Source organism: Drosophila virilis, chromosome 4, assembly GCF_030788295.1.
Source record: "Drosophila virilis strain 15010-1051.87 chromosome 4, Dvir_AGI_RSII-ME, whole genome shotgun sequence".
NCBI classification, from domain to species: Eukaryota; Metazoa; Arthropoda; class Insecta; order Diptera; family Drosophilidae; genus Drosophila; species Drosophila virilis.
The window spans coordinates 26,005,486-26,028,561 of NC_091546.1; the positions used below are offsets into that span (position 1 = coordinate 26,005,486).

General features: G+C 43.3%; 6 protein-coding genes across 9 annotated transcripts; 3 read left to right on the forward strand and 3 right to left on the reverse strand.

Annotated features, from left to right (window-relative positions):
- Window positions 1-33: 33 nt before the first annotated feature.
- Window positions 34-1,897, reverse strand: l(2)37Cd (general transcription factor IIIC subunit l(2)37Cd). Its single transcript, XM_002057604.4, has 4 exons — window positions 1,708-1,897; window positions 1,449-1,650; window positions 1,261-1,390; window positions 34-1,207 (listed from the first exon to the last, which is right to left on the reverse strand). The coding sequence occupies exons 1-4, from the start codon at window positions 1,825-1,827 to the stop codon at window positions 220-222; spliced, it is 1,440 nt and encodes a 479-aa protein (XP_002057640.1). The 5' UTR covers window positions 1,828-1,897; the 3' UTR covers window positions 34-219.
- Window positions 1,898-2,199: 302 nt separating this feature from the next.
- l(2)37Cb (lethal (2) 37Cb) lies at window positions 2,200-5,412 on the forward strand. The gene is made up of 4 exons (XM_002057603.4): window positions 2,200-2,625; window positions 2,683-2,819; window positions 2,886-4,452; window positions 4,515-5,412. The coding sequence occupies exons 1-4, from the start codon at window positions 2,273-2,275 to the stop codon at window positions 5,140-5,142; spliced, it is 2,685 nt and encodes an 894-aa protein (XP_002057639.1). The 5' UTR covers window positions 2,200-2,272; the 3' UTR covers window positions 5,143-5,412.
- Window positions 5,288-6,877, forward strand: Phb1 (prohibitin l(2)37Cc). Its single transcript, XM_015169735.3, has 3 exons — window positions 5,288-5,389; window positions 5,638-6,073; window positions 6,142-6,877. The coding sequence occupies exons 2-3, from the start codon at window positions 5,642-5,644 to the stop codon at window positions 6,538-6,540; spliced, it is 831 nt and encodes a 276-aa protein (XP_015025221.1). The 5' UTR covers window positions 5,288-5,389; window positions 5,638-5,641; the 3' UTR covers window positions 6,541-6,877.
- A 2,263-nt stretch (window positions 6,878-9,140) lies between these two features.
- Ddc (aromatic-L-amino-acid decarboxylase) lies at window positions 9,141-13,479 on the forward strand. Of its 3 annotated transcripts, none has more exons than XM_002057601.4 (4): window positions 9,142-9,299; window positions 10,172-10,292; window positions 10,376-10,461; window positions 11,859-13,479. In XM_002057601.4, the coding sequence occupies exons 2-4, from the start codon at window positions 10,203-10,205 to the stop codon at window positions 13,222-13,224; spliced, it is 1,542 nt and encodes a 513-aa protein (XP_002057637.2). In that variant the 5' UTR covers window positions 9,142-9,299; window positions 10,172-10,202; the 3' UTR covers window positions 13,225-13,479. The 3 variants fall into 3 exon arrangements, with proteins under 3 accessions (XP_015025223.1, XP_002057637.2, XP_015025222.1); XM_015169736.3 differs by having other exon boundaries at window positions 9,144-9,299; window positions 10,168-10,292; XM_015169737.3 differs by lacking the exon at window positions 10,172-10,292 and having other exon boundaries at window positions 9,141-9,299.
- On the reverse strand, window positions 13,419-15,345 carry LOC6634250 (protein anon-37Cs). The gene is made up of 2 exons (XM_002057600.4): window positions 15,191-15,345; window positions 13,419-15,115 (listed from the first exon to the last, which is right to left on the reverse strand). Exons 1-2 carry the CDS (start codon window positions 15,306-15,308, stop codon window positions 13,551-13,553), a joined length of 1,683 nt encoding a protein of 560 aa, XP_002057636.2. The 5' UTR covers window positions 15,309-15,345; the 3' UTR covers window positions 13,419-13,550.
- Window positions 15,346-15,753: 408 nt separating this feature from the next.
- On the reverse strand, window positions 15,754-20,827 carry amd (alpha methyl dopa-resistant). 2 transcript variants are annotated; one of them, XM_015169823.3, is made up of 3 exons: window positions 20,519-20,827; window positions 20,160-20,394; window positions 15,754-17,054 (listed from the first exon to the last, which is right to left on the reverse strand). In XM_015169823.3, exons 1-3 carry the CDS (start codon window positions 20,596-20,598, stop codon window positions 15,846-15,848), a joined length of 1,524 nt encoding a protein of 507 aa, XP_015025309.1. In that variant the 5' UTR covers window positions 20,599-20,827; the 3' UTR covers window positions 15,754-15,845. The 2 variants fall into 2 exon arrangements, with proteins under 2 accessions (XP_015025309.1, XP_002057635.1); XM_002057599.4 differs by lacking the exons at window positions 20,160-20,394; window positions 20,519-20,827 and adding an exon at window positions 17,325-17,839.
- Window positions 20,828-23,076: the final 2,249 nt, after the last annotated feature.

Below are 23,076 nucleotides of genomic sequence, written 5' to 3' on the forward strand. Positions count from 1 at the left end.
GGGATATGTAGGAAATGTCTGAGTTTGAATCAGTTCAGCTTCAGTTCCCCAGTTTTTAAGATTGGGACAAGTTTCTTTGATAAGCATCTTAAGATCGTCCATTTTTAAACATGTTCTTTGAATCTTGTTACTTTTGCAAAAATCTTATAAAACTATTTGTGATCACAGCTAAAACTATTTTAGTTTGTCTTATTGTAAGAGATCGCGCATATAATCAGATCAGCTTGTGATATTGTTGAGCAACTGTTCAATGTTTTTATCGACGAGGTTTTCGTTGGCCGGCGTTTCATCCAGGTCCATGTCCTCCTCTTGAGTCTCCTCGTCTTCGATGTAGTATTCCTCCTCCTCTGCTTCGGCTTCACCCTCGGTCTGGGGCACAGCCTCCACCTCGGCGGTCAGATGTTCTTTGCGATAATGGTTACGCAGCAGATCGCTAATGGTGGCGCATACAATTTGACGCACCTGTGCATCAAAGCTGGGTGGCAACCAGCCGGTGCGTTCGTTGCAAACAGCGCCAGTCAGTGGAGTGGGAATTTTTTCGAGCATTTCCTGTATCTTTGGCAGGCGCACATCGCAATAGCGCAGCATGCACTGCCTGGAACGTGGCAACTTGTGTTCATCAAAATAGGGATAATCGATGTTTTGCACCAATTCACTTTTCATCTCCTCGCTGGCGGCCGTGGATGATCTCTTCTGTTTGGCAGACTTCCGTGAGTAGACAAACTCGGACACGCCCGAGCCGAACCGCAAGCGAAAGTCAAATGTTTGATAGTGTCGACTTTTGAAGTCCTTGCGAGGATCGTAGCCATAGCGCACGTACAATGTTCGCCAGGGCCCATTGCTGAAGTAAAAGGCCAGTGATGGTATGATGCATTTAAGCTTCTCATTGGTTACGCCCGATTCGTACAGCAGCGCAATGCGTGTCCAGATGGGAATATCATCGAACAGCTTCTTGACCCGGGCGAATTGCTCGTCCGAGACGTATTTCACCTTGAGGCGCTTGAGTATTTGCGCATCTGGCTGGGTGGGAAATGTGTCCTGCATGTTGAACGAGACGACATCGTGATTGTCATAGGTGGACTTGGCCGATACGCCCAGCACCTCATGCTGACCATCTCCAGTTCCATCGATTCGATAGTGTCCTCCGTGCACAATGTCCACGCGTGCGAACAGCTCCGGCAGGCAAAGCAATTGCGCCTGTGGGCGTCTGCAGAGCAAAGGCATTGCAACACTTTTTAATTCATATAGCAATTTACTCACTTGAAATAGTCCAAGTCGGTCACATCGCGTGGCTGCACTTGATCCAATGCATACATCAGCTCTGATGCGGCGCAGGAATCATCACTTTTGGGCATATGCCAAAGCGGCAGATACTGAAAATCACAAAGCGCTGCAAGCAGCAGAGTCTGGTTAACGCTCCGTTCAAGAAACCCTTATCCACATCTTACATTCAAATGAGAAGCTGCGGCTGCAATGGCCCAGCACCCGGACAAAGTGCTGCGGCGGGCGCGACTTGTCGCGTTTATGTCGCCGCACGGTTACCGACAGCAGAACACCTGATTTGTCCGTGCAGTCACCAAAGGTGGGCTTGTTGTATGGATTATCCGGATGAAAACGCAGCTCCAAGCGTTTCTTCTCATCACCCAGAACCTGCAAAGTGGACAATTTGGGTTGTTTCTTTTTTGTATAAGATCTTAAGTTTGTTACCTTTGATATGTTGACAATGCCGCCCAGAGTAGACAGCATGCGGTCTGTGTTGACCACTCGGCCAGGATATTCAATGAGCTCATATTCCTGCTGAGGACAAAAGCTTAATTGGCGCGACATGCTCGAAATAGACTTTGTTTACCGAAAAACAAATGTATAAATATAATTTGCGGCTGCTAGCGGCGGGCTAAATTTAATCGATTTGCCAACTGTCGTGAAAATATCGATGTATATCGATAGCGAATGTCGAAGGTATCTAATGCATCATGCCAGTAAATGGGCAGAGCAAAATTTAATAATCTCCATTAACAAATAATTACACCAAAAACTGATTAATATAATTCAATAAAATAAAAATTTTGCTTGATAATATTATAAATAAAAAGATTTACCATAACAGACAAAATACTTTATTAGTTTAATGGCTGTGAGCTCCGTATAGCTAAGCAAAATAAGAAGCGATAACATTGTTTACATGTTCAAGCATTGCGAGCAGCATACTAGTTTCAGGCAACCGGCGAGCTCTCTTGTTGTGTTTGGCTTGTGATTTAATATTTTAGGAAATATGTCGAGTAAAAGTCGTAAACGGACGGCCAGCAGCAGCAGTAGCAGCGCGGAGGAGCCAGACAGCGAAGAGGAGTCGCGTCTTAAGGATCTAAGAGAGCGAGATGAGTTTGCCAATCGCTTGAAGCAGCGTGATGAGGAACGCACCCGTAAAGTGGTTGAGGCAACTGGCGGACGCAAAGCGATTGAAGAGGCCACCAAGCGCCTGAAACTGGAGCATGAAGATCGGGACAAGATTGTGCCTCATCTGCGCGTTCAATCGCGCCGACAGTACTTGGAAAAGCGCAAGGAAGACAAAGTGGCTGAGCTGGAGGCAGATATACTGGACGACGAATATCTCTTCGAAGAGAGCGTGTAAGTGCTTGCTAAAATATCAAACTGCGGTAGCTAACATGCTCGTTCTTCCATAAGTTTAACCAAGCGCGAACGGGAGGAGCGCCAGTACAAGAAACAACTGTTGAACATAGCCAAGGAGCATGAGAAGGCGCGTGAGCTGGAGCGCATTCAGCGTTATCACATGCCGCAGGATCTTAAGAAGGGCGAGCGATGTAAATTTCTAGGATACATTTAATATATTTAAAACTGACTAAACTATGTTCAACTATGTGTTGCAGCGGAGTACGTGGAGGTGGATGAATTTGAGAAGCAGCCCAACTCGGAGCAAAAGAAATGGGAGGCTGAGCAGCTGGCCTCAGCACGGTTCCAGTTTGGTGCCAAGGACGCGAAGGCTGAGGAGGAGTACGAGTTGCTGCTGGATGATCAAATTGATTTCATACAGGCCCTCACGCTTGACGGGACCCGAGAGAAGACCGCCAAGCAAGCTGAACTAACCGAAAAAGAACGCAAGCGTCTGACGCTGGATGAGACGCGCAAATCGTTGCCTGTTTATCCCTTTAAGGAGGATCTCATTGCAGCTGTAAAGGAGCACCAGGTGCTTATCATTGAAGGAGAGACTGGCTCTGGCAAGACCACACAGGTGCCACAGTACCTTGTTGAAGCTGGTTTTACAAAGGATAAAAAAATGATTGGCTGCACACAGCCGCGCCGCGTGGCTGCCATGTCAGTGGCTGCTCGAGTGGCCGAAGAAATGGGTGTTAAGCTGGGCAATGAGGTGGGCTACAGCATTCGCTTCGAGGACTGCACATCGGATCGCACCATACTCAAGTACATGACAGATGGCACGTTGCACCGTGAGTTCCTCTCGGAACCGGATCTGGGCTCATACAGCGTCATGATCATTGATGAGGCCCATGAGCGTACGCTGCATACGGATATTCTGTTTGGCCTTGTGAAGGATATAGCACGATTTCGGCCCGAGCTAAAGCTGCTCATTTCCAGCGCTACGCTTGACGCAGAGAAATTCTCCGCATTCTTTGACGATGCGCCCATTTTTCGTATACCCGGTAGGCGCTATCCGGTTGACATATTCTATACGAAAGCGCCCGAGGCGGACTATATTGACGCTTGCTGCGTATCGGTGCTGCAGATACACGCTACGCAGCCGCTTGGCGATATTTTGGTATTTCTTACGGGCCAGGACGAGATCGAGACGTGTCAGGAGGTGCTGCAGGATCGTGTCAAGCGTTTGGGCTCCAAAATACGCGAACTCATTGTCATTCCAGTCTATGCCAATTTACCCAGCGACATGCAGGCCAAAATCTTTGAACCGACACCGCCTAACGCACGCAAGGTGATCCTTGCCACGAACATTGCGGAAACGTCGCTGACCATAGACAACATCATTTATGTCATCGATCCGGGCTTTGCCAAGCAAAACAACTTTAACTCTCGCACGGGCATGGAATCCCTCATGGTGGTGCCCATTTCAAAGGCTTCGGCAAATCAACGAGCTGGACGCGCTGGACGTACAGCACCAGGTAAATGCTTCCGTCTGTACACCGCCTGGGCGTACAAGCACGAGCTGGAGGAGAACACAGTGCCCGAAATCTGCCGCATTAACCTTGGCAATGCGGTGCTCATGCTCAAGGCTTTGGGCATTAACGATCTAATACACTTTGACTTTCTCGATCCGCCACCACACGAGACGCTAGTGCTGGCGCTGGAGCAGCTTTACGCGTTGGGCGCGCTCAATCATCACGGCGAATTGACCAAGCTGGGCCGTCGCATGGCGGAGTTTCCCGTGGATCCAATGATGGGAAAGATGCTGCTGGCCAGCGAAAAGTTTGTGGCATATACTTTCACTTTCTCATCACGATTGGTTAATAGGCTTATTTAAATTGCAGATACAAGTGCTCCGAGGAAATGGTCACCATAGCGGCCATGCTGTCAGTTAATAGCGCCATATTCTATCGCCCCAAGGACAAGATCATACACGCTGATACCGCGCGCAAGAACTTCAATCATATGCACGGTGACCATCTAAGTCTGCTTCAGGTCTACAACCAGTGGGCGGAGACGGATTACAGCACCCAGTGGTGCTACGAGAACTTTATACAGTACAGATCCATGAAGCGGGCCCGCGATGTGCGCGAGCAACTGGTCGGTCTGATGCAGCGCGTCGAAATAGACATGGTCAGCTGTCTGCCAGAAACGATCAACGTGCGCAAGGCAGCCACGGCTGGCTACTTTTATCATGTGGCACGTTTGTCCAAGGGCGGTCACTACAAGACAATTAAGCACAATCAAACTGTAATGATACATCCCAACTCGTCGTTGTTTGAGGAGCTGCCGCGGTGGGTGCTATATCATGAGCTGGTCTTCACCTCCAAAGAGTACATGCGTCAGGTTATTGAAATTGAAAGCAAGTGGCTGCTTGAGGTAGCTCCTCATTACTACAAATCAAAGGAACTGGAGGATTCAACGAATAAAAAGATGCCCAAAACCGCAGGACGCGCAGAGATGACGCAATAAATGTTTATTTTAACATTTCAAACACAATTGTTTTAATTGCAAGTGTTAATATTTGAAATTGCGCTCTCTGATTGGAATAGTTTACAACTATCGGTCTATCGATATTTTTGTGAGCAATTACTCACCACTATGAATCTCACATTGCCGCTAATGGCGGCTTACAACACTGTCAGCTGTCGTTTCACTGCGTGCGGTTTTAGTGTAAAGCAAGCGATTTTGTGCAATTATAACGTTATTAAACATTTAAGTAAGCGCACAAATAAATATAAAGTTAGTAAAACCAGTTCACTGTAAACACGGCTATGAAAAAGTACATTGTGCACTTTAATAAGAGCACATACGGTGCACTTTGCGACTTTACATGACGTTCTAACCTACAAATCTGACGAAATACACAACTTAGTCGGCTTTCGGTTCATTTACATAAACACACAATATACACATTGAATTTATAACTTATCTAAAACTACATAATTTTTTGTTGTTATTCTTAAGAAAAATGGCTGCTCAGTTCTTTAATCGTATTGGCCAAATGGGTCTCGGCGTTGCACTGCTGGGCGGTGTCGTGAACTCCGCATTATATAATGTTGAAGGTGGCCATCGGGCGGTTATTTTTGATCGCTTCACCGGCATTAAGGAGCACGTTGTCGGCGAGGGTACACACTTCTTCATTCCCTGGGTGCAGCGTCCCATTATCTTTGACATTCGTTCCCAGCCTCGAAACGTGCCGGTGATTACCGGCAGCAAGGATTTGCAAAATGTCAATATCACGCTGCGTATCTTGTATCGTCCCATACCGGATGAGCTGCCAAAGATCTACACGATTCTTGGCCAGGATTATGATGAGCGTGTGTTGCCTTCCATTGCGCCTGAGGTGCTAAAAGCGGTTGTCGCTCAATTCGATGCTGGAGAGCTGATTACACAGCGTGAGGTCAGCAATTAATTAGAGTTCTTCGTAAATGTATATCAATAGCTTAACCTCTTCTTTATTACCCACAGATGGTCTCTCAGCGCGTGTCTCAGGAGCTCACTGTACGTGCCAAGCAATTCGGTTTCATTTTGGATGATATCTCGCTGACGCACTTGACCTTTGGCCGAGAATTCACACTGGCTGTTGAAATGAAACAGGTTGCCCAGCAGGAGGCTGAGAAGGCGCGTTTCGTTGTCGAGAAGGCCGAGCAACAAAAGTTGGCTTCCATTATTTCGGCTGAGGGTGATGCCGAAGCTGCCGGTCTACTGGCCAAGTCGTTCGGTGAGGCAGGCGATGGTCTGGTGGAGCTGCGTCGTATTGAAGCTGCTGAGGACATTGCCTACCAGCTATCGAGGTCACGTGGTGTTGCCTATTTGCCCAGTGGACAGAGCACGCTGCTCAGTCTGCCCTCCAACATGGGACAGTAACACGTGCCTAGTCGAATAAGTTGTAACTACCTGTAGCATTTATTAAGTACTTTCGATTTTGTTTCTAAACCAAGCTGTGCACCTTGTAACGGGTCGCCTTCTGCAGACTTCTGCTTAATTGTCCAACATTTTTATCACTTTTGGGTTTAATATTGTGCGCGCGCTGGTTGTTCAACTTTATTGTTGCCAAATGGACTCCATTGCGCGCATCTGAGATAATCGCTGAAATTTTTAACTCAGACGGAAGAGCGTAAAGTTACATGTTGCAGGACTCTATAAAATTTGTTACGTGAACAAAAGAATCAATACAATAAATACATATTAAATATGAATCCTACTATTGACTGTTTTAACACTCTTGCAGAGGCTATTATAATTTTGTCGTGAAATGTGCAATGCATAGACAGAGACATCTCAAACCCCATAAAGTATATACATTCTTGATCAGTATCAACAGCCGAGTTGATTTGGCTATGTCCGGAACCAGCTGGTTCGGACCCTTATATCATATAGCTGCCATCGGAACGATCGGTCGAAAAGTAGGTTCTTGTATGAAAAACTTGTTTGTTTATCAAGATATCTTTACCAAACTCTGCATTCATTAGTTTTACTATACTCTTCGTATATATGCAAAACCCTAACAACATCGGACTGCTAAATCATATAGTTGCCATAGGAACGATCGGTCGAAAATTAAGTTGTATGGAAAACTTCGTTAAACTAAAATATTTGTACTTTCACATCAGGCTGAGAATCCAAAAAAATCGTGTTCAATTCACGGCTCAAATCAATGCTCAGATTTTCCATATCCTTCAACCCAGATGTCGGTTCAAAACTTGGTTTGAGGAAAAAAAAAATAAAAAATGATTTCTGGTTCGAATCACCCTTAAAATAGATATTTTTCAACATTCCATCTAATTGCAAATTTGCCGGCCGTAGACAATTTAAATCTACCCGTATTACCTTTAACTATAAGTAAACTTTTGACCTTGATTTTTAATCGAATTGTAAATTTTGCGAAGCACAAATCAAAAACATATTAATTAAGACCTTTTGGAAAACTTCGATCGCCATGAGCATATTTTGCTTGAGAGGATTTTGAGAAAAGTGTGAACGACGTCTCCAATAAAGTTGGAAAGTGATTATTTAAAAGGAAAGCAAACGTTTTTTATAAAACTGTTTTCCCGATTTTTCCACGCATGCGGGTGGAAGTACAACGATAACTGCAGCAAAAATTTCAGCTTCCTAGCTGAATTTTTGGTCACAGGACTAAGAGTTTTATTTAAACACAGAATATTGACAGTATAATTTGCAGGACAATTAATTAAATACATCAAGTTTGCTAGCAAGATTTTTTCTACAGACTTTTTCAGAGTAGAGTAAGAGCTTAGGCAAAACTTGAATTTAGTATTTACTTTAAAAACAATGTGAACGTAACTTGATTAAGGTTAAAGTTAGGTGTTCTAAGAGTTGTGAGTTGCCTATTAATACCAGACGAAAGTGTCCAATTTATTGCCTCACACGGAATACATTTAATGCTCGTCCGCTCGATTATGCAATCCCCACTTCTAGGCGCCATCATATGCTGCCCTCACCTCAAATGTCCAGGCTCTTCAACTCAAGTCAGCCATAAATCAAATAGAAGTACTTCTCAACGTTAAGTAGAAAAGCAGAGGCAGGCAGCGCCCAGCATCCTCCCCCGCAGCATCCAACAGCCAGCCCCAATCATTAGACGCACATTGGGGTTGGTTGCAAATGGATGGAGGATGGACCCACACAATGCGGGTGAAGTTGCCTTTGCCGTTGGCATGGCAAAAATCTGTTGATTCAGTCAAGTGATTTTCCAAAGTGGCTTCGTTGAAATGTCAGGCACACGCACAGCCACAGCAACAGTTGGGTGACTTCTGCTCTTCCACTCTATTACATCGAGCTCTGAGCTGTTGTTATGCCACATAATAGAGAGTGAAGCCTTTGACGTCATCAAACATTGATGGAGTCTCGTGCTTGCCCGAGTATCTACGAGATACAGATACACACACGTTCAGCTACAGCTCGTGCCTTAATGAATTCGCGTGCGATATGTAAATTAAAGTTGTTTTGTTTTATTCGAAAATATATATATATATATTTTTTTTATTCATTTTTGCAACACTTTTGACTTGTATCTCTTGTGTTGTATCTCATTATTGTATCTCTTTTAACTTGTATCTCTTGTCTTGCCTGAGGAAACCCCACGCAGCGCGTGAGTCATGAGCTCGGGGGGAATTCTTGTCTTGACTGTCGATCCAACTGAATAGTTAAGAGCTGGTTGATTATTTCTATTGCACTTTATGCGAAAATGAAACGACGCGTGCAAAATATCAAACAACATTGCGCTTGTCAACAAATACAATTTAATATATATATATATATAAATACACACACACCTGCAAGTGTTTATTTATTACAAATTAATTTCCACAGTTTCAGTTCAGCGATGAGCCGAGGGTAGCAGGTGAACCGGTCCTGCGGCTGCTCTCGAAGCTCGCTGCTCGCAGCACGCAGCTCCAACGAGGCGCTGCTTTAAAAGCGCCGCCCGAAGTGCGACCAGCACTCAGTTGGCTAACGGATGCCGGAGCGGGCACAGCTTGACTAAATATAGTAAGAACTAATAAAACAGCAGGCGAAACAAAACGAAACGAAACGGAACGCAACTAAGCGACACATTCACGGCGAAAAGTGCAAATAATTAAAAGTAGTCAGCTTAAGTGCACAGTGCGGTGAGTGTATGTGGGTGTGTGTGTGTGTGTGTGTGTGTGTGTGTGTGTGTGTGTGTGTGTGTGTGTGTGTGTGTGTCGACATGCGTGTGCCTCTTGGGCATATTTAAACAATTAATGTGCTTTAAAACATACACAATAATCGCACTGAAACACTGGGCGTATACGTAATAATATTGCGAAGTGACCTTTCTTTAGGATTTGCTTTAAATCAAATTTGAATTCGATTAATTTTCTGAGCTTCAACATTCCATAACAATCTTATCAATTTTTTGGCTGGTTCTGGTCTCGTTTCTACAACTTGTCTTTATTTTTTTTTATTTTTTATTTTTTGAGTAGAAGTTGCAGCCAGTCAATGCCAAACAGCTTTGTCGACTTGTTTTCGTCACAGACGGTTTTTAGAGTGCCTTTGAATAAGCTCGAAATTAGCCAAATTAAATTAACTTTACATTTTACACAGCTTAAGATTGCAAAAACCAACAAATTACTTAAAAATGAGCATTTTAGTACACTTAAAAAAACAAGTACGACAAATTGTTGCTAAATTTAAAAAAGTTTAAATCGAAATTAAATGCTATTAAAAATAGAGCAATTTATTGTAGAATATATAAAATCCCCCATTAATGAGAAAACAGAAGTAACTAAATAATATATTTATAATTTCAATATTTTGTATGATTAGATTTAATTTATTAGAGCTTATTCTGAGTGTCATTAGACACCTCACAAGCTGATTAGCATTATCTGCCCTTGTTGTGTACAGTGAACACAAGTAAAAGTGTCTCGACACAACTTATGTAAATAACATTAGCTATCCATATTAACATTTTGAAACTTGTACTACTTTGCATTCGACTCATTAATAACTAAGACAGCATTCCACGCAATACTCATTGTTCATTGGTAATGAGCGAAGCATCCACTAATACTAACATGCCCCATTCAAGTAAGGGTATATCCAAAGCCAACCCTGTGGTGACAGATAAACTGGATTCGGTGAGTTGCTGTTTCTTATTTTAGAATGTGTAGATTAAATTAGTTTATGGCCCTAATTAATGTGAATGCCCGAACACTTACAGATCGATATGGAGGCGCCCGAGTTCAAAGATTTTGCCAAATCGATGGTCGATTATATAGCCGATTACCTGGAGAACATACGAGACAGGTGCGTGTGTGTCATAAGTTAATAAAAATTTAATTTAATTTGAGATCCGGAATGTACATGTACATACATTTATGGCCAGTCGGAGTATCTGTATCTGCGGTTTATTAACATGAACTGACCTCAGAGCAACACGAATTCAATTTGAAAGTTCGTTCTGATTGACCCACAGTTGGGCACGCGTTCTCTTCCAAGTTCCGCATGAGAATGACTTTTCGATAGAGTATCTGAATCTTGAGGCATGGGAAAGTCTCGGCCAGATTCATTTGCCGTTTCGGCCTTCCAGCTTAGCTCAGCTGTTGGGACCTTTCACAAGTTTTGTTTGGTTTTGTATTTTTTTTTTTTTGCCAGTGCTTTGTGATTGCAGCTTATTAATTACAACATTATAAGGTTTTTTAACTGTTAGTTGGCGTGTCAAGGTCGACATTATTATTTACCTTCAGCTACAGTTCCGAGCTGCACATTGTTCTTGAAACATTTCAAATTGTATTGCCTTGGAACTATATGAGCTCCAGTCGTAAAAATACAATTTTTGTTGTTGTTAACCTGTTAGAAATCTAGCTAATAATAATACAAATACTAACCTAATCGACAGCCGCATTAATTCTTGCGAATTGTCGTCCTCAACAAAAATCAAAAAAACATATTTCATAGCAAACTGTTGCAATATTTAGTGAAACAATTGTTTCAAGTTTCTGCGTATATCTTTAAGAAGGTTTTTTTTTATAAACATTTTTATCAACAGTGATTTCTCACATTTAGATACTAATTAAATGGATTTTATGGTAAATCTTATACGAATTTTTAGCTAAGCAAATAAAATTCTTAGTTTGGCTGTTTTCTAAATTAATCTCTTTTGTAATCCAAATAACATCCAATCGAATATAATCAGGGTAAGCACTTTCATAAGCAATCAAGAGAGCTCTACTGGCGAATGCACGACTAGGAGATACTCTGTACACAGTGAAACTGCAAAGATATAAACTTCTTTTTATACATATAATTTTATCATCCATAAGCCAGATAAAGATCTGCTTAGAACCTCTGCAAATTCATTTTTTTAATTGTGTGGGGGGCAGAGAGAGTTGTCATTTTAAATAATATAGTTAATCATCTAATTCTGTTGTCAGCTCAACCACATGAGGCAAAATGTTCTATATATATATATAGAGCTTGCTATTTCGATGGGTCGCGAATGTATTGCTTTAGCCTGGAGGCTGTGTCGTGCCTTCGCCCGCAAATATTGATTTTCTACCCATTGGCAACAAGTTGCGACTGATGTCTGGTGGGGTTGGGCCAAGACTGGAATCTAATTTGCAGCGGGCTTTGTGAAGTTTTTGAATGGCTGCTAATAAGATTTCTAATCTAATTGTTGTTGATTTTGTGCATTGTGCTTGCAGGCGAGTGTTGCCCGAGGTGAAGCCTGGCTACTTGCAGCCATTGATACCGGATGCGGCGCCAGAGAAGCCAGAGAATTGGCAGGATGTTATGAAGGACATTGAGCGGGTCATCATGCCCGGCGTGACACACTGGCACAGCCCCAAGTTTCATGCCTATTTTCCGACGGCCAACTCCTATCCGGCGATTGTGGCCGATATGTTGAGCGGAGCGATTGCTTGCATTGGATTTACTTGGATAGCGAGTCCAGCCTGCACTGAGCTGGAGGTGGTCATGCTTGATTGGCTGGGCAAGATGATCGACTTGCCCTCGGAGTTTTTGGCCTGTTCGGGCGGCAAAGGCGGCGGCGTCATACAAGGAACGGCCAGCGAGTCGACCTTGGTGGCGCTACTCGGCGCAAAGGCCAAGAAGCTGCAGGAGGTGAAGGCTACGCATCCTGAGTGGGATGATCACACGATAATAGGCAAACTGGTGGGCTATGCCTCTGCCCAGTCACATTCGTCCGTGGAGCGGGCTGGTCTCTTGGGCGGCATCAAGTTGCGCTCAGTTCCGGCGGATGAGAACAATCGTCTACGCGGCGATGCTTTGGAGAAGGCTATTGAAAAAGATTTGGCTGATGGCCTGATACCCTTCTACGCGGTCGTCACATTGGGCACGACAAACTCGTGCGCCTTCGATCGCTTGGACGAGTGCGGTCCTGTGGCCAATAAGCACAATGTTTGGCTGCATGTCGATGCGGCTTACGCCGGATCCGCTTTTATATGTCCGGAATATCGTCATCACATGAAGGGCATGGAGAAAGCGGACTCGTTCAACTTCAATCCACACAAATGGATGCTGGTCAACTTTGACTGCTCCGCCATGTGGCTAAAGGATCCCAGCTGGGTGGTCAACGCATTCAACGTGGATCCGCTCTACCTGAAGCACGACATGCAGGGCTCAGCGCCTGACTACCGTCACTGGCAAATTCCGCTCGGTCGTCGATTCCGCGCTCTTAAGCTCTGGTTTGTTCTGCGTTTGTACGGCGTCGAGAACCTACAGGCGCACATCAGACGCCACTGCGGCTTTGCTAAGCAGTTTGGGGATCTGTGCGTGCAGGACAAACGCTTTGAGCTGGCCGCCGAGGTGAACATGGGCTTAGTCTGCTTCCGTCTGAAGGGCACCAACGAGCGCAACGAAGCACTGCTGAAACGGATCAATGGACGTGGCAACATACACATGGTGCCAGCCAAGATACGCGACGTTTACTTCTTGCGCATGGCTGTCTGCTCGCGTTTCACACAGTCCGAGGACATGGAGTACTCCTGGAAAGAAGTCAGCGCTGCAGCCGATGAGTTGGAGTTGAGCGAGGCGGCTGACAAGAAGTGAACACCATCAGAGATGTGGTGCATCAGAAGTGACATGTTTAGGGAATCTTAGCATTGAATACTCACCTCCTTCTCCCAGTTCCAATCATAAAGACCCGTACTCGTTTACACTTTCGATCAGTTATCTTAATATATGCAATGGACCAAATGCGAGCGAAAGTGAAATGCGGAATGGGCTTAATAATCAAAAAATCGTTATTGTTGTTTTTACATGCTACTCGTATTTAATAAATGTGCTTAATTAATTACTATTTAACCAATACTTTTGTAACTATGAATTTTGACTAGAATCTTTTTTTGTACGAGCATTTAACTACGAGTGTGAGATTATACGCCATGCTTCTTATGATAAAAGTCAATTATGCGCTGCGCCTCGCGTATGCCACTGGACCGCGCGCCATCTATGGTGCCGAAGCCATGCAGAGCAGTCGCATCGCCAGCAAAGAGCAGTGTTGGCTCAGCATCGCCCAGAGGCGCTGCCAAGCATTGCACGTCACGGGCGCTGCTGTTGACGGAGAAGTAGGGCCGGCCGCCCAGAAAGCACGCAGAGCTGTTCCAGTTGGAGCGTAACATGGCCTGCGGATAGGGAACTAGCTCATTGCTAAGGCACCGCCGCAACAGCATTGTGATCTGTTCTAGCAGTGTCGCATCGGGCAGTTTCTCAATCTCGTCGTAGTAGCCGCCACCAACTCGTATTTCTAGAACATGCTGGCTACTAGGCAATTGAGATATTTCCACAACCTGTCGCGTCCAGCTGCGCTTCGGATTCGAGTCGGTCGCTTCATTGGTTGCGCTTGGATTTGGTTGCGCCAGCGGACTCAAGGGGCGAAGGTTGGACTTGAGCCAGTGACTAATGGGCCGTTTGTAGGATAGATAGATTTTGACTGGATTGCCAAAGCCCAGATTATGTATGGCCTGTAGTTTATCCAGTGGAAGCATCGGTTTAAACAGTATTGCGGAAAAGTTCTTGAGGACGCCCAATGGCAGCGTACTTATGATGTGATCGGCATGATACAGACTGCCATCCAAGCAGCCCACAAATTGAGCTTCTGTTGGCGTCTTCCATTGTATCTTGCCAACAGGTTTACCCATTTGCAGCTGATGCTTTTCCAAATCGTGGGTGAGTGCATTTACGATGTTGTCCAGGCCCGTGGGCACGTAAATGGGATTCGTTTCCTGCTCCAGCGGGCAGGTGGTAATGTGCTGGATATTAACATACTCCAGACAGCAGCCCAGTATGCTGCTGAAATCCTTGAAGAGCGATTGAAAAATCTCGCGTGCCATTGCCTGCTCGTCGGGATGCTTAAAAGAACTGCTTATGAGCTTGTCGCTCTCCGACTGAAAGTAGCTCATAACATTGTCCAACGAGTGCAGATCGCCCCCACTCTTTACCTTGTCGCGCACCTTGAAGCCACGACACAAGTCTCGAAAAAGCTGGTCTATCAATTCAACCATGCCAGAGGGCACCTTACTCTGTTCTCCTTGACCCGCTGCGTGCACATATCGAACGGGCGTCGGCTGCTTCAGCTGTTTTGTCAGGCCTTCGGCATTGCGTAACAGCTCGTACATCGAGTCGTGCGAGCCGTTAATGTTGACCCATTTTGCGCCCAGCTCGCAGAATGTGTCCCCGAAGCGTTTTGAGTTAATGCGACCGCCATAACGCTCCGTAGCCTCCAGCACGAGAGTGCTATGAAATCCATTTGCAAGTAGATGCTTTGCCGCTGACAAGCCCGCCAGTCCACCGCCAATGATCACAATCTGTGCATTCCGCTTGGCCGACTCCAAGTTGTGGTTGAAATCAAAGTGGCCTCCATGGTGCTGCAACCCGGTGAGCTCTGCTTTAAGTGCCGCTGCGTTGTATAAGCTGCGCCTGGTGGCTAGTTTATACATAACTAATCGGTCGCCACAGTGAAGGAAGGCAATTCTTAAGGATTTGTTTCTACGACTGCAACAACATGTTCACTTACCATTGCATGTCAAAGTCTCAACAGGCTTGATCAGTTTTAGTTTGTTTTGCAGAAACTGTGAAATTTCGATTTGTGTACGTAAGTTGAAAGTTTTGTGTTGACAACAGAAATGTCTCATTTAGTTATGTTTTCAAATACCCTTGTCGATGCTATTATAAATACGTGTCAACGATTTTTTAACGCGTCGTTTGATCACTAAAATTGTTATGCATAAATGTCTGATAAATCGTTATGCACACAAAACTGTATAGGCAAATGTCTGCAAAATGCATACGTACACAAGGAATATATATTTCTTCAATAAGAAGTGTATTTTGTGTTCACCATTCACCAATTTCTTGACGTGGGGCAAAGTGAAACAGCTGTTCATATCTGCAGTCTGGCAGCATTGGTGGCGATTGTTACCCAATATCGCATACACATGCCGATAACGTATATCGATATTAGCTGGACTTTTCAACACTGTTTGAATGGCGGTAAAGCTGAAATAGTGTTGGCTACGAATTTGAAAACGTATTTTTTGTTTTGCAAATTTGTAATATTTTATAAGTTTGTCTTTAATATTTATGATTGATTTATTTTTTATTATCTACTTGTTACAATGCCATTAATATCGATTATGTATTTTTTAATTGCAATATTACTGAATATTCGACTAGCGCTGCAGCGTTTCATTTGTTAGATGCAGCCCACTTAAATGATGCGTTAGCTCTGATAGTTCGCCAGCCTTGCGCGCATTTACCAGTTGCTCAGCACAGAGTGATGTCAGCTGTGTCTCAATCTCCGTCCAGGCGAACTGAATGTCCGATGGCTTGGGATCCATGCCGCATACAACAAATCGCAGAAACAGCTGTCCACGATGTTCTGCCTTGACCATGTAAATCTTTTTGCGCTCCATCAAACGTTGTAGCAACTGTGACGTTACTTCATTATCACCCTTTGCCCGGAAACAAACCAGTCCTAGGGCGCGTGGAGCAACCACCTCAAAACGTTCGTCAGCCTTCACCAGATTTTCGAACTGGATAGCCAAATCAATGTGCTTGCGCATGTGTGCACGGAGACCCTCAGCGCCCAGAGTACGGAATGTTATCCATACCTTGAGGGCACGGAAGCGGCGACCCAACGGAATCTGCCAGTGGCGAAAGTCCGGAATCTGCGTCTGACCCTCATGCTTGTGCTTCAGATAGATGCGATCCACATTGAAGCTGTCAATTACCTTGTTGGCATCGCGCAGCCACATCGCCGAGCAGTCAAAATTGACAAGCATAAATTTATGTAAATTAAAGTTCAAAGAGTCCACGCGATCCAGACCTCGACGCAGTTCAGCGCATTCGTCCAGGGCGAATGCGCCGCCAGCGTATGCCGCATCCACATGCAGCCACACCTGGTGCTGCTCGCAGATGCTGCTGAGCGATTCAATGTCATCGTAGGCGCACGTGCCTGTCGTGCCCAGCGTGGCTACGCAGATGACTGGTATGAGGCCGGCGGCCACATCTCGTTCAATGGCCTCCTTCAGTGCGGCGCCGCGTAGCACCAGATCATCGCCGGCCGGCAGCAATTTGATCGGCATGGCCGCCAATACGCCCGCCTTCTCAATGCAGCTGTTGCTCTGATCCGATGAATAGGCAATTAGTTTGCCGCGTATTTCGCTCTCACTCTGCTCCGGATGACATTCGCGCTCCCGGCGCACGGCCTGTTCGCGCGCCGCCAGTACGGCGACCAGCACAGCCTCGCTGGCGGAACCCTGAATGACGCCGCCGCCGGGACCCTCGGACTCGTGCAGAAAATGGCTGGGCAGCTTTAGGAATTTGGCCAGCCAGTCCATGACGACCACTTCCAGCTCCGTGCACGCCGGGCTGCATATCTGTTAAGAAAAATAATATGTTCGTTTTTTATTAGCAGTCGTATTGTTTCTTAATTAATCAATTTGATGAGCAAAGACAATTCTATAAAGCTTGACCCAGTCCCTGGGCTAATACAAGTGTCTCTTTGATTCGCTACGTTGGCAACAAAACAACCTGTTTGTCAAGTTCTTTTGGAGTCGTCGCTTTCACTTGCCCAGACCGAAGACAAAGGGCTTGCATTCAGCTCGATTGGACAATGGACCCGTGTCTCAGATTTCACCTGCACGTACCCAACTGAAGCCAACGATGCCAAAGCCGCTGGACAGTATCTCACCCACTATCGATGGATAGGACACGCAGGTGGGATAGTAGGCGTGCATGTTTGGAGACTGCCAATGTGTGATGCCGGGCCTGATCACGCGATCGATGTCTGTTAGTATCTCACGCCAAGCCTCGGGTGCTTCGGGCATCTGCTTGGGCAGCTGCTGCAGCAGATAGCCCGGATCCACCGAGGGCAGCACATCATTTTCGCGTATATTCTCCAGATAGTCGGCCACATAGTCAACGGCTGCTTTGCCAAACTCGCGAAACTCTTTGGCATCCATTTTGCAATGCGTTCACGTTTTTGTGTTTCGGGTTCAATCTCCGTTGTAGTCGTTGTTTTTAAAGCGTTTCTATTTGTACTTTTCACGTATTGTTTGTCTTCTCTGTTTGTTCACAAAGTTCCCTGGCCACCTGTTGTTGTCGGTCTGTCTGTTCGATGTGTTGCTCTCGCGCACCTGGCGTTCACTCTGATGTCGCGCGACGCTTGCGAGGCGCCTTTTATACCCCGCGATCACAGCTGGAGGTGAGCCCAGAGCAAGAGTCAATTGCACAGCCCAATCTCCGGTCAGTCTCTGTTGTTGCGACTCTTAAACGCCGCTTACCTAATGCCATCAAACAGTTCTGGGCTGGGTCCAGTGTTACGTCTAATTGTCTTATAAAATAATTGTTAATAAACATGTGTCGGGCAATGTAATTAGGCAGTTATCCCCTTTCTAATTATATAGAATTAAAAGAACACGTATATACTTTAATTTAAATGTAGGTAAGCTCATAATATCAATATCCACCTGAATAAATAATGATTCAAAAAACAATTCGAAAAAAAATAAGTTATTTTATATTTAAAATCGAACGGTTCACAACTGTTCTCGACTTTTGTCAAATCCAATAATTTCTACTCGCTTTGATTTTCGTATTTAAAAGTAAGCAAATACATCAATTTATTTACGCCTTTTTTTAGTAGGATATCCATAAAGTTATTGCATCAAAAGTATGTATAGACTATTTTCTTTATAACAAAAACTTTGGCCTTTGGCCAAACATTTTAAGTAAATATATATAATATCAATAAAGGTTTGTTAGGCTTTCCATTGGATTTGCTCGAAGTTAGCAAAAATCAACCTAAAGAATTGGGTGTTCGACTAAAAACGAATACCTAATTTCAGTTTGAAGTTGGGAACAGTATTTCACAGCTTATAAAAACTGTTCCCAATCGTGCCCAACAGATTTCTCTTGCATTTGCTCTTAAAGCTTTGCTCTCATCACATTCTCTTCTCTTCGTTGGCGCGTTTGAAAAATAGAAAATATATTGCATTAAATAATATACCATATGCATTTTCAGTTGCATGGAAACCTTGATCGTCAATTAATTAACTTTTACTCTTGTTCCTTGGCAAATGTAGAAAATCTGATTCTTTTATTATAGCCTAAACAATCAAATATTGAAGCTATATATATCTCTATAAACTTGTTTGAACTGACTAACTAATTGGATTGGCGATCAATGAAGCTACTGAAGACTCACGTAAAGGCGGGTTTTGGGAGCTTTCACCCGCAAAAATACGGAAAACGGTTATAGGCAATTTTTCTGTTTAAAATTCGATCGTCTTCAGCTTTTGGGAAAATCAATCCCTTCTTGTCGGAAAAGTTGGCCAAGGATTTAAACACTCAAATTCAGCTTCAAGGATCTTTATAAAAACTTCTTTACACTTTCCGTTAAATCACCATCTCATTGGTGCGAAATACACTTCAAACTTATTTGCAAAGCCTGAAAATTATTTTAATGGAAAAGTCTAGTGCCGTAAATTTCCGTTTTTAAAGATCTTTTTCAAATCATATTTATGAACAAAAGTTTATTTATCGGCTTGAAGCTTCTTACCACGGAAAAAATTGACGCATGCTTTTGGTTCTAAAAGGACTCCTTTTTAAATATATTTCTATATCAAAAATAGACCTATGCTCGTTGAGTTCAAGACAGTGCAGGTTTATTTAAACTTTCCACAGGGTATTGATGTCAAAATGGAATGCAAAAAACTTGAACCCAGGCAGTCCAGGTAATACCAGCTGCTTGTTGTCTAAAATATGTCCCATTTATGAGTCATATTAAGACACTTTTCATAAGTTAAATTTAAAAGAGAAGCATATGTATATATGCATAAGCAAAATAGTAAATAAAAGCTTATTGCGACTTGAAAATTTCTGTAGCTAACAAAGTTAAATCCCATATTTGCAGTCTTCAGTTTTTCATTTTTCATTATATATTGCATTTTATAATACTAAGTCTCATTATAAAATTATTTAGCTATTATATATATGAATATATGGTATAGGCAATAATACAATTGCAAGATTGTTAAGCAAAAGGAAAACTCACATTGAGAACAAGAGCTAAAAGGACTAGACACAGAGTTTGGGTATACAAGTTCTCCTAATACCTTTTAAATAAATAAAAGCATGTGATAATAGATGGAATAGATGGATGCTGCTTTTATATAGGCTCTCAGATTATTTAAAATTATTTATTAATTTATTTACAAATTGAAAAAAAATGAATTTGCGCAGCTGGTGTACCTATTCTTTTGACCATAGGTGTGCATATACGAATACAGGCAACGATCGGATAACTTTTTATTATACTAAGCACAGCACTCCTAACAAAACAATTATTTTCTATAAAAGATATTTTCATAATTCAAATTTATCTCAATTTATTTCTAAAACCAGCTTCCGCTTAAATAGTTCCTAGTTTTTCTTGAATTGGGCTGGGCTATCTGCCGCTGAATTTGTAGATTAAGACTTACCCAACTGAATCCCAAAACTCCGATTCCTGCTATGAGTAGCTCGCCTATTATGGAACCAGCCGATGTCGACGACGGATAGAAGGCATTGAAGTATGGGGATTGCCAATGGGTCAATCCAGGCAATATAATATGCTCCAAATCGTTGAGAACTTGCCGCCAGTGTTCCGGTTGTTCTGGTATCTGTCTGGGCAGTTGGTTGATGACTTCGTGGGGCACCACACTGGACAGCACATTTCTGTGGAGGCAGCGAGTGATATTGGTTGGAAAATAACTAAAACAACACACACACACACACACACACACACACACACACACACACACACACACACACACACACACACACACACACACACACACACCTGTCACGTATGTTGCTCAAGTAGTTGATAATAAACTCAATCGAGGCGTGTCCAAACTCGCGAAACTCGCCAAAGTCCATTTTAATCAAGAGAACACCGAACACGATTAGCTATATGGTATATCCTGCCTTTGGAGATCTGGGAATTGGCGATCTGTCGTGGTGCGCTGCGTTGTCGTCTGACTTTTGCACTTGTTCACCGTTGACATTCGGATCTACAAATGAACTCGCTGCGACATGTCAAAGCCTCGATAAGCGCTTTAAATCCAACGCTTTGTGTGAGCTGTTTTAGGCAGTAAAAACTTTCAAACAATACTTGAAGAGCCAAACAGACTTAACCCCACAGACCTAAATGCGATATGTGTAAAAATGTGCACAGCCAGCAAGTTTTGGATACCATTGGCGAGATTTATGTAACTCTCGCGACGTTCAGAAACGACATTAAGACCGTTCATAGCGTAATATAAAATAAAAAATGAAAAAAAAAAAACAATAAGATACAAAATAAAAGCATGAAAATCGTCGAAGAAATTTTAATGAAATGCGTTTAATTGTCTAATAAAGCGACTACACTGAAAGAAAACTGTGGCTCTTTATGCAAATCAGACGGCGATATGTTATACGAAATAATATTAAGCTTTAATTATATGAGTTTAATTTTAAGAAAATTGAAAAAATAAGAGCTGATGAAAATTAAATATTTTTAGTACCTTCCGCATGCTACTGATAAATGTGATCTTATCTTTCTCAAGCTGAGATTTCTCTCAATGCAGCTAATGGATGATCCATTGTTGTTACAATCCGGTTTATAATAACTATTACCTTGGCTTGCCTGTTGTCACTTTGGCAAAAATCCCTCCAAATGGTCGGAGATGCATAACATTTTCCAGCTTTATTACTGCTACCTGCTACCTGTTACCTGTTGTCCAGTTCCGCCCAGTCATGCGACCGTGCACGAAATTTGAAAGTCACAGTCATGTCTATCGACTGGATTTGTCGATTTTGTAAGCGCAGCTCGAGCTGAGAGTGCATCTGCATCATCAACATCATCATTAATATCATCATCATCATCATCATCATTATCGGACTGGCCGTGTGCCCGTGCAGCGTTGGACCGGACCGTTCACTGCATTTCACAATTCACAAGTTGATCGTTGTTTGGCTTATAAATTTCAGGGTCATGCTCCAATTTGGTTCATTTGTGCCCAATAATTTTATAGGAAGCACTAACTATGAGACAAGAGCTGATTAAACACCTGACCTTGCACTTATGAAAAAGAAACGCGAAATTCTGATGATTTATTTTATTTGTATAACTCAGGGTACATTTGACTACACAGAGTATATGGATAAATTCTTGATTAGCATCAAAAGCCGAGTCAATAGAGATGTGTCCCTTTTATCCTTGTTCTTCAGTTATAAAGCTATTGTCACGAATCTTTGCCAATCATTCAAGAATGTAGTTCTGCTATGACAACCTAGTTTATTCTTAGGATCGTCTACAAGCGTATTTAATGTGCGACTTATCAGTCTTTTCTTTTTTAAGTTTAAATTAAATACATTCTCGAATTATATATCATGCATGGAAATCTAAGGCCAACAATCAATAGTTATTTTTATTAATACATTGATTTGCTTTAATAATTGTAGGTATTGAGTAGCCCTCGTATTAATAGCTTCATAATATCCATATATTGAACGGCGTTCTCTTGCTGGGATATTCGGCCATGATATGGCCACCAGCTGTTGTCCTCCGCCAAAGTCCGTAATTGTGGTTTGGGGTGTTAGTCCTGTAAGGTTCAAAGCGCTTGCCGTTCTCTAAGCGGCTCATAAATAAATGCGAAAACAAAATGCCAAGCAGACGGTTGGGCGGTAGGATATTCACAAGGAAGCACACCGTTCTGTAAAACTACACAGACATACAGAAAGCGTGCTTAAACAAATAAGATAGCCCAACTACCAGATACCCTATACTAAATTAGTTTGTCATAAATAAATAAGGCATCTGATAAGCTAAATGAATTGCTAATAAATAATAAGCGAAAATAGTTAGTTTGTCGATTTATTATTTTATAAATTTAAATTTGTAATTTCATAAGAAACTACACCATTTAACGCTTTCAGCACGATTAGGGTATTTACACCAATGCCGCACAGGGTGACTCTAGCTAGCTAGAAAATGATTGACTGCTTTGGCTCTCTGCGCATGCTGCACTGCGCAGCCGCTGGAATGGCTTTAACCCTTGAACAGACACCCTGCTCACCCCGCCCAGTCACATTCCAGTTTAATGGCGTCGCAGGCGATAAGATAACGGATTCTCGCGCATGACTAAAATGCGAACTCCGGCGGGGCATTTACTGTTGTTGTTCTTATTGTTATCAACGATTTCCAATGTTTTCAATATAAAGGGGCGGCGCTTGCTTCGCCCTGGAAGCCAGGCAAACTGCTCTCGCAGTTGTTGTTGCTCTCTGCTTTCGTTTTGGTTTTATTTTCTTCTTTTTCTGTTGACCGCGCGTATTGACTTGGACTTTTGAGTTAAGTTTCTCATATTTGTGCTA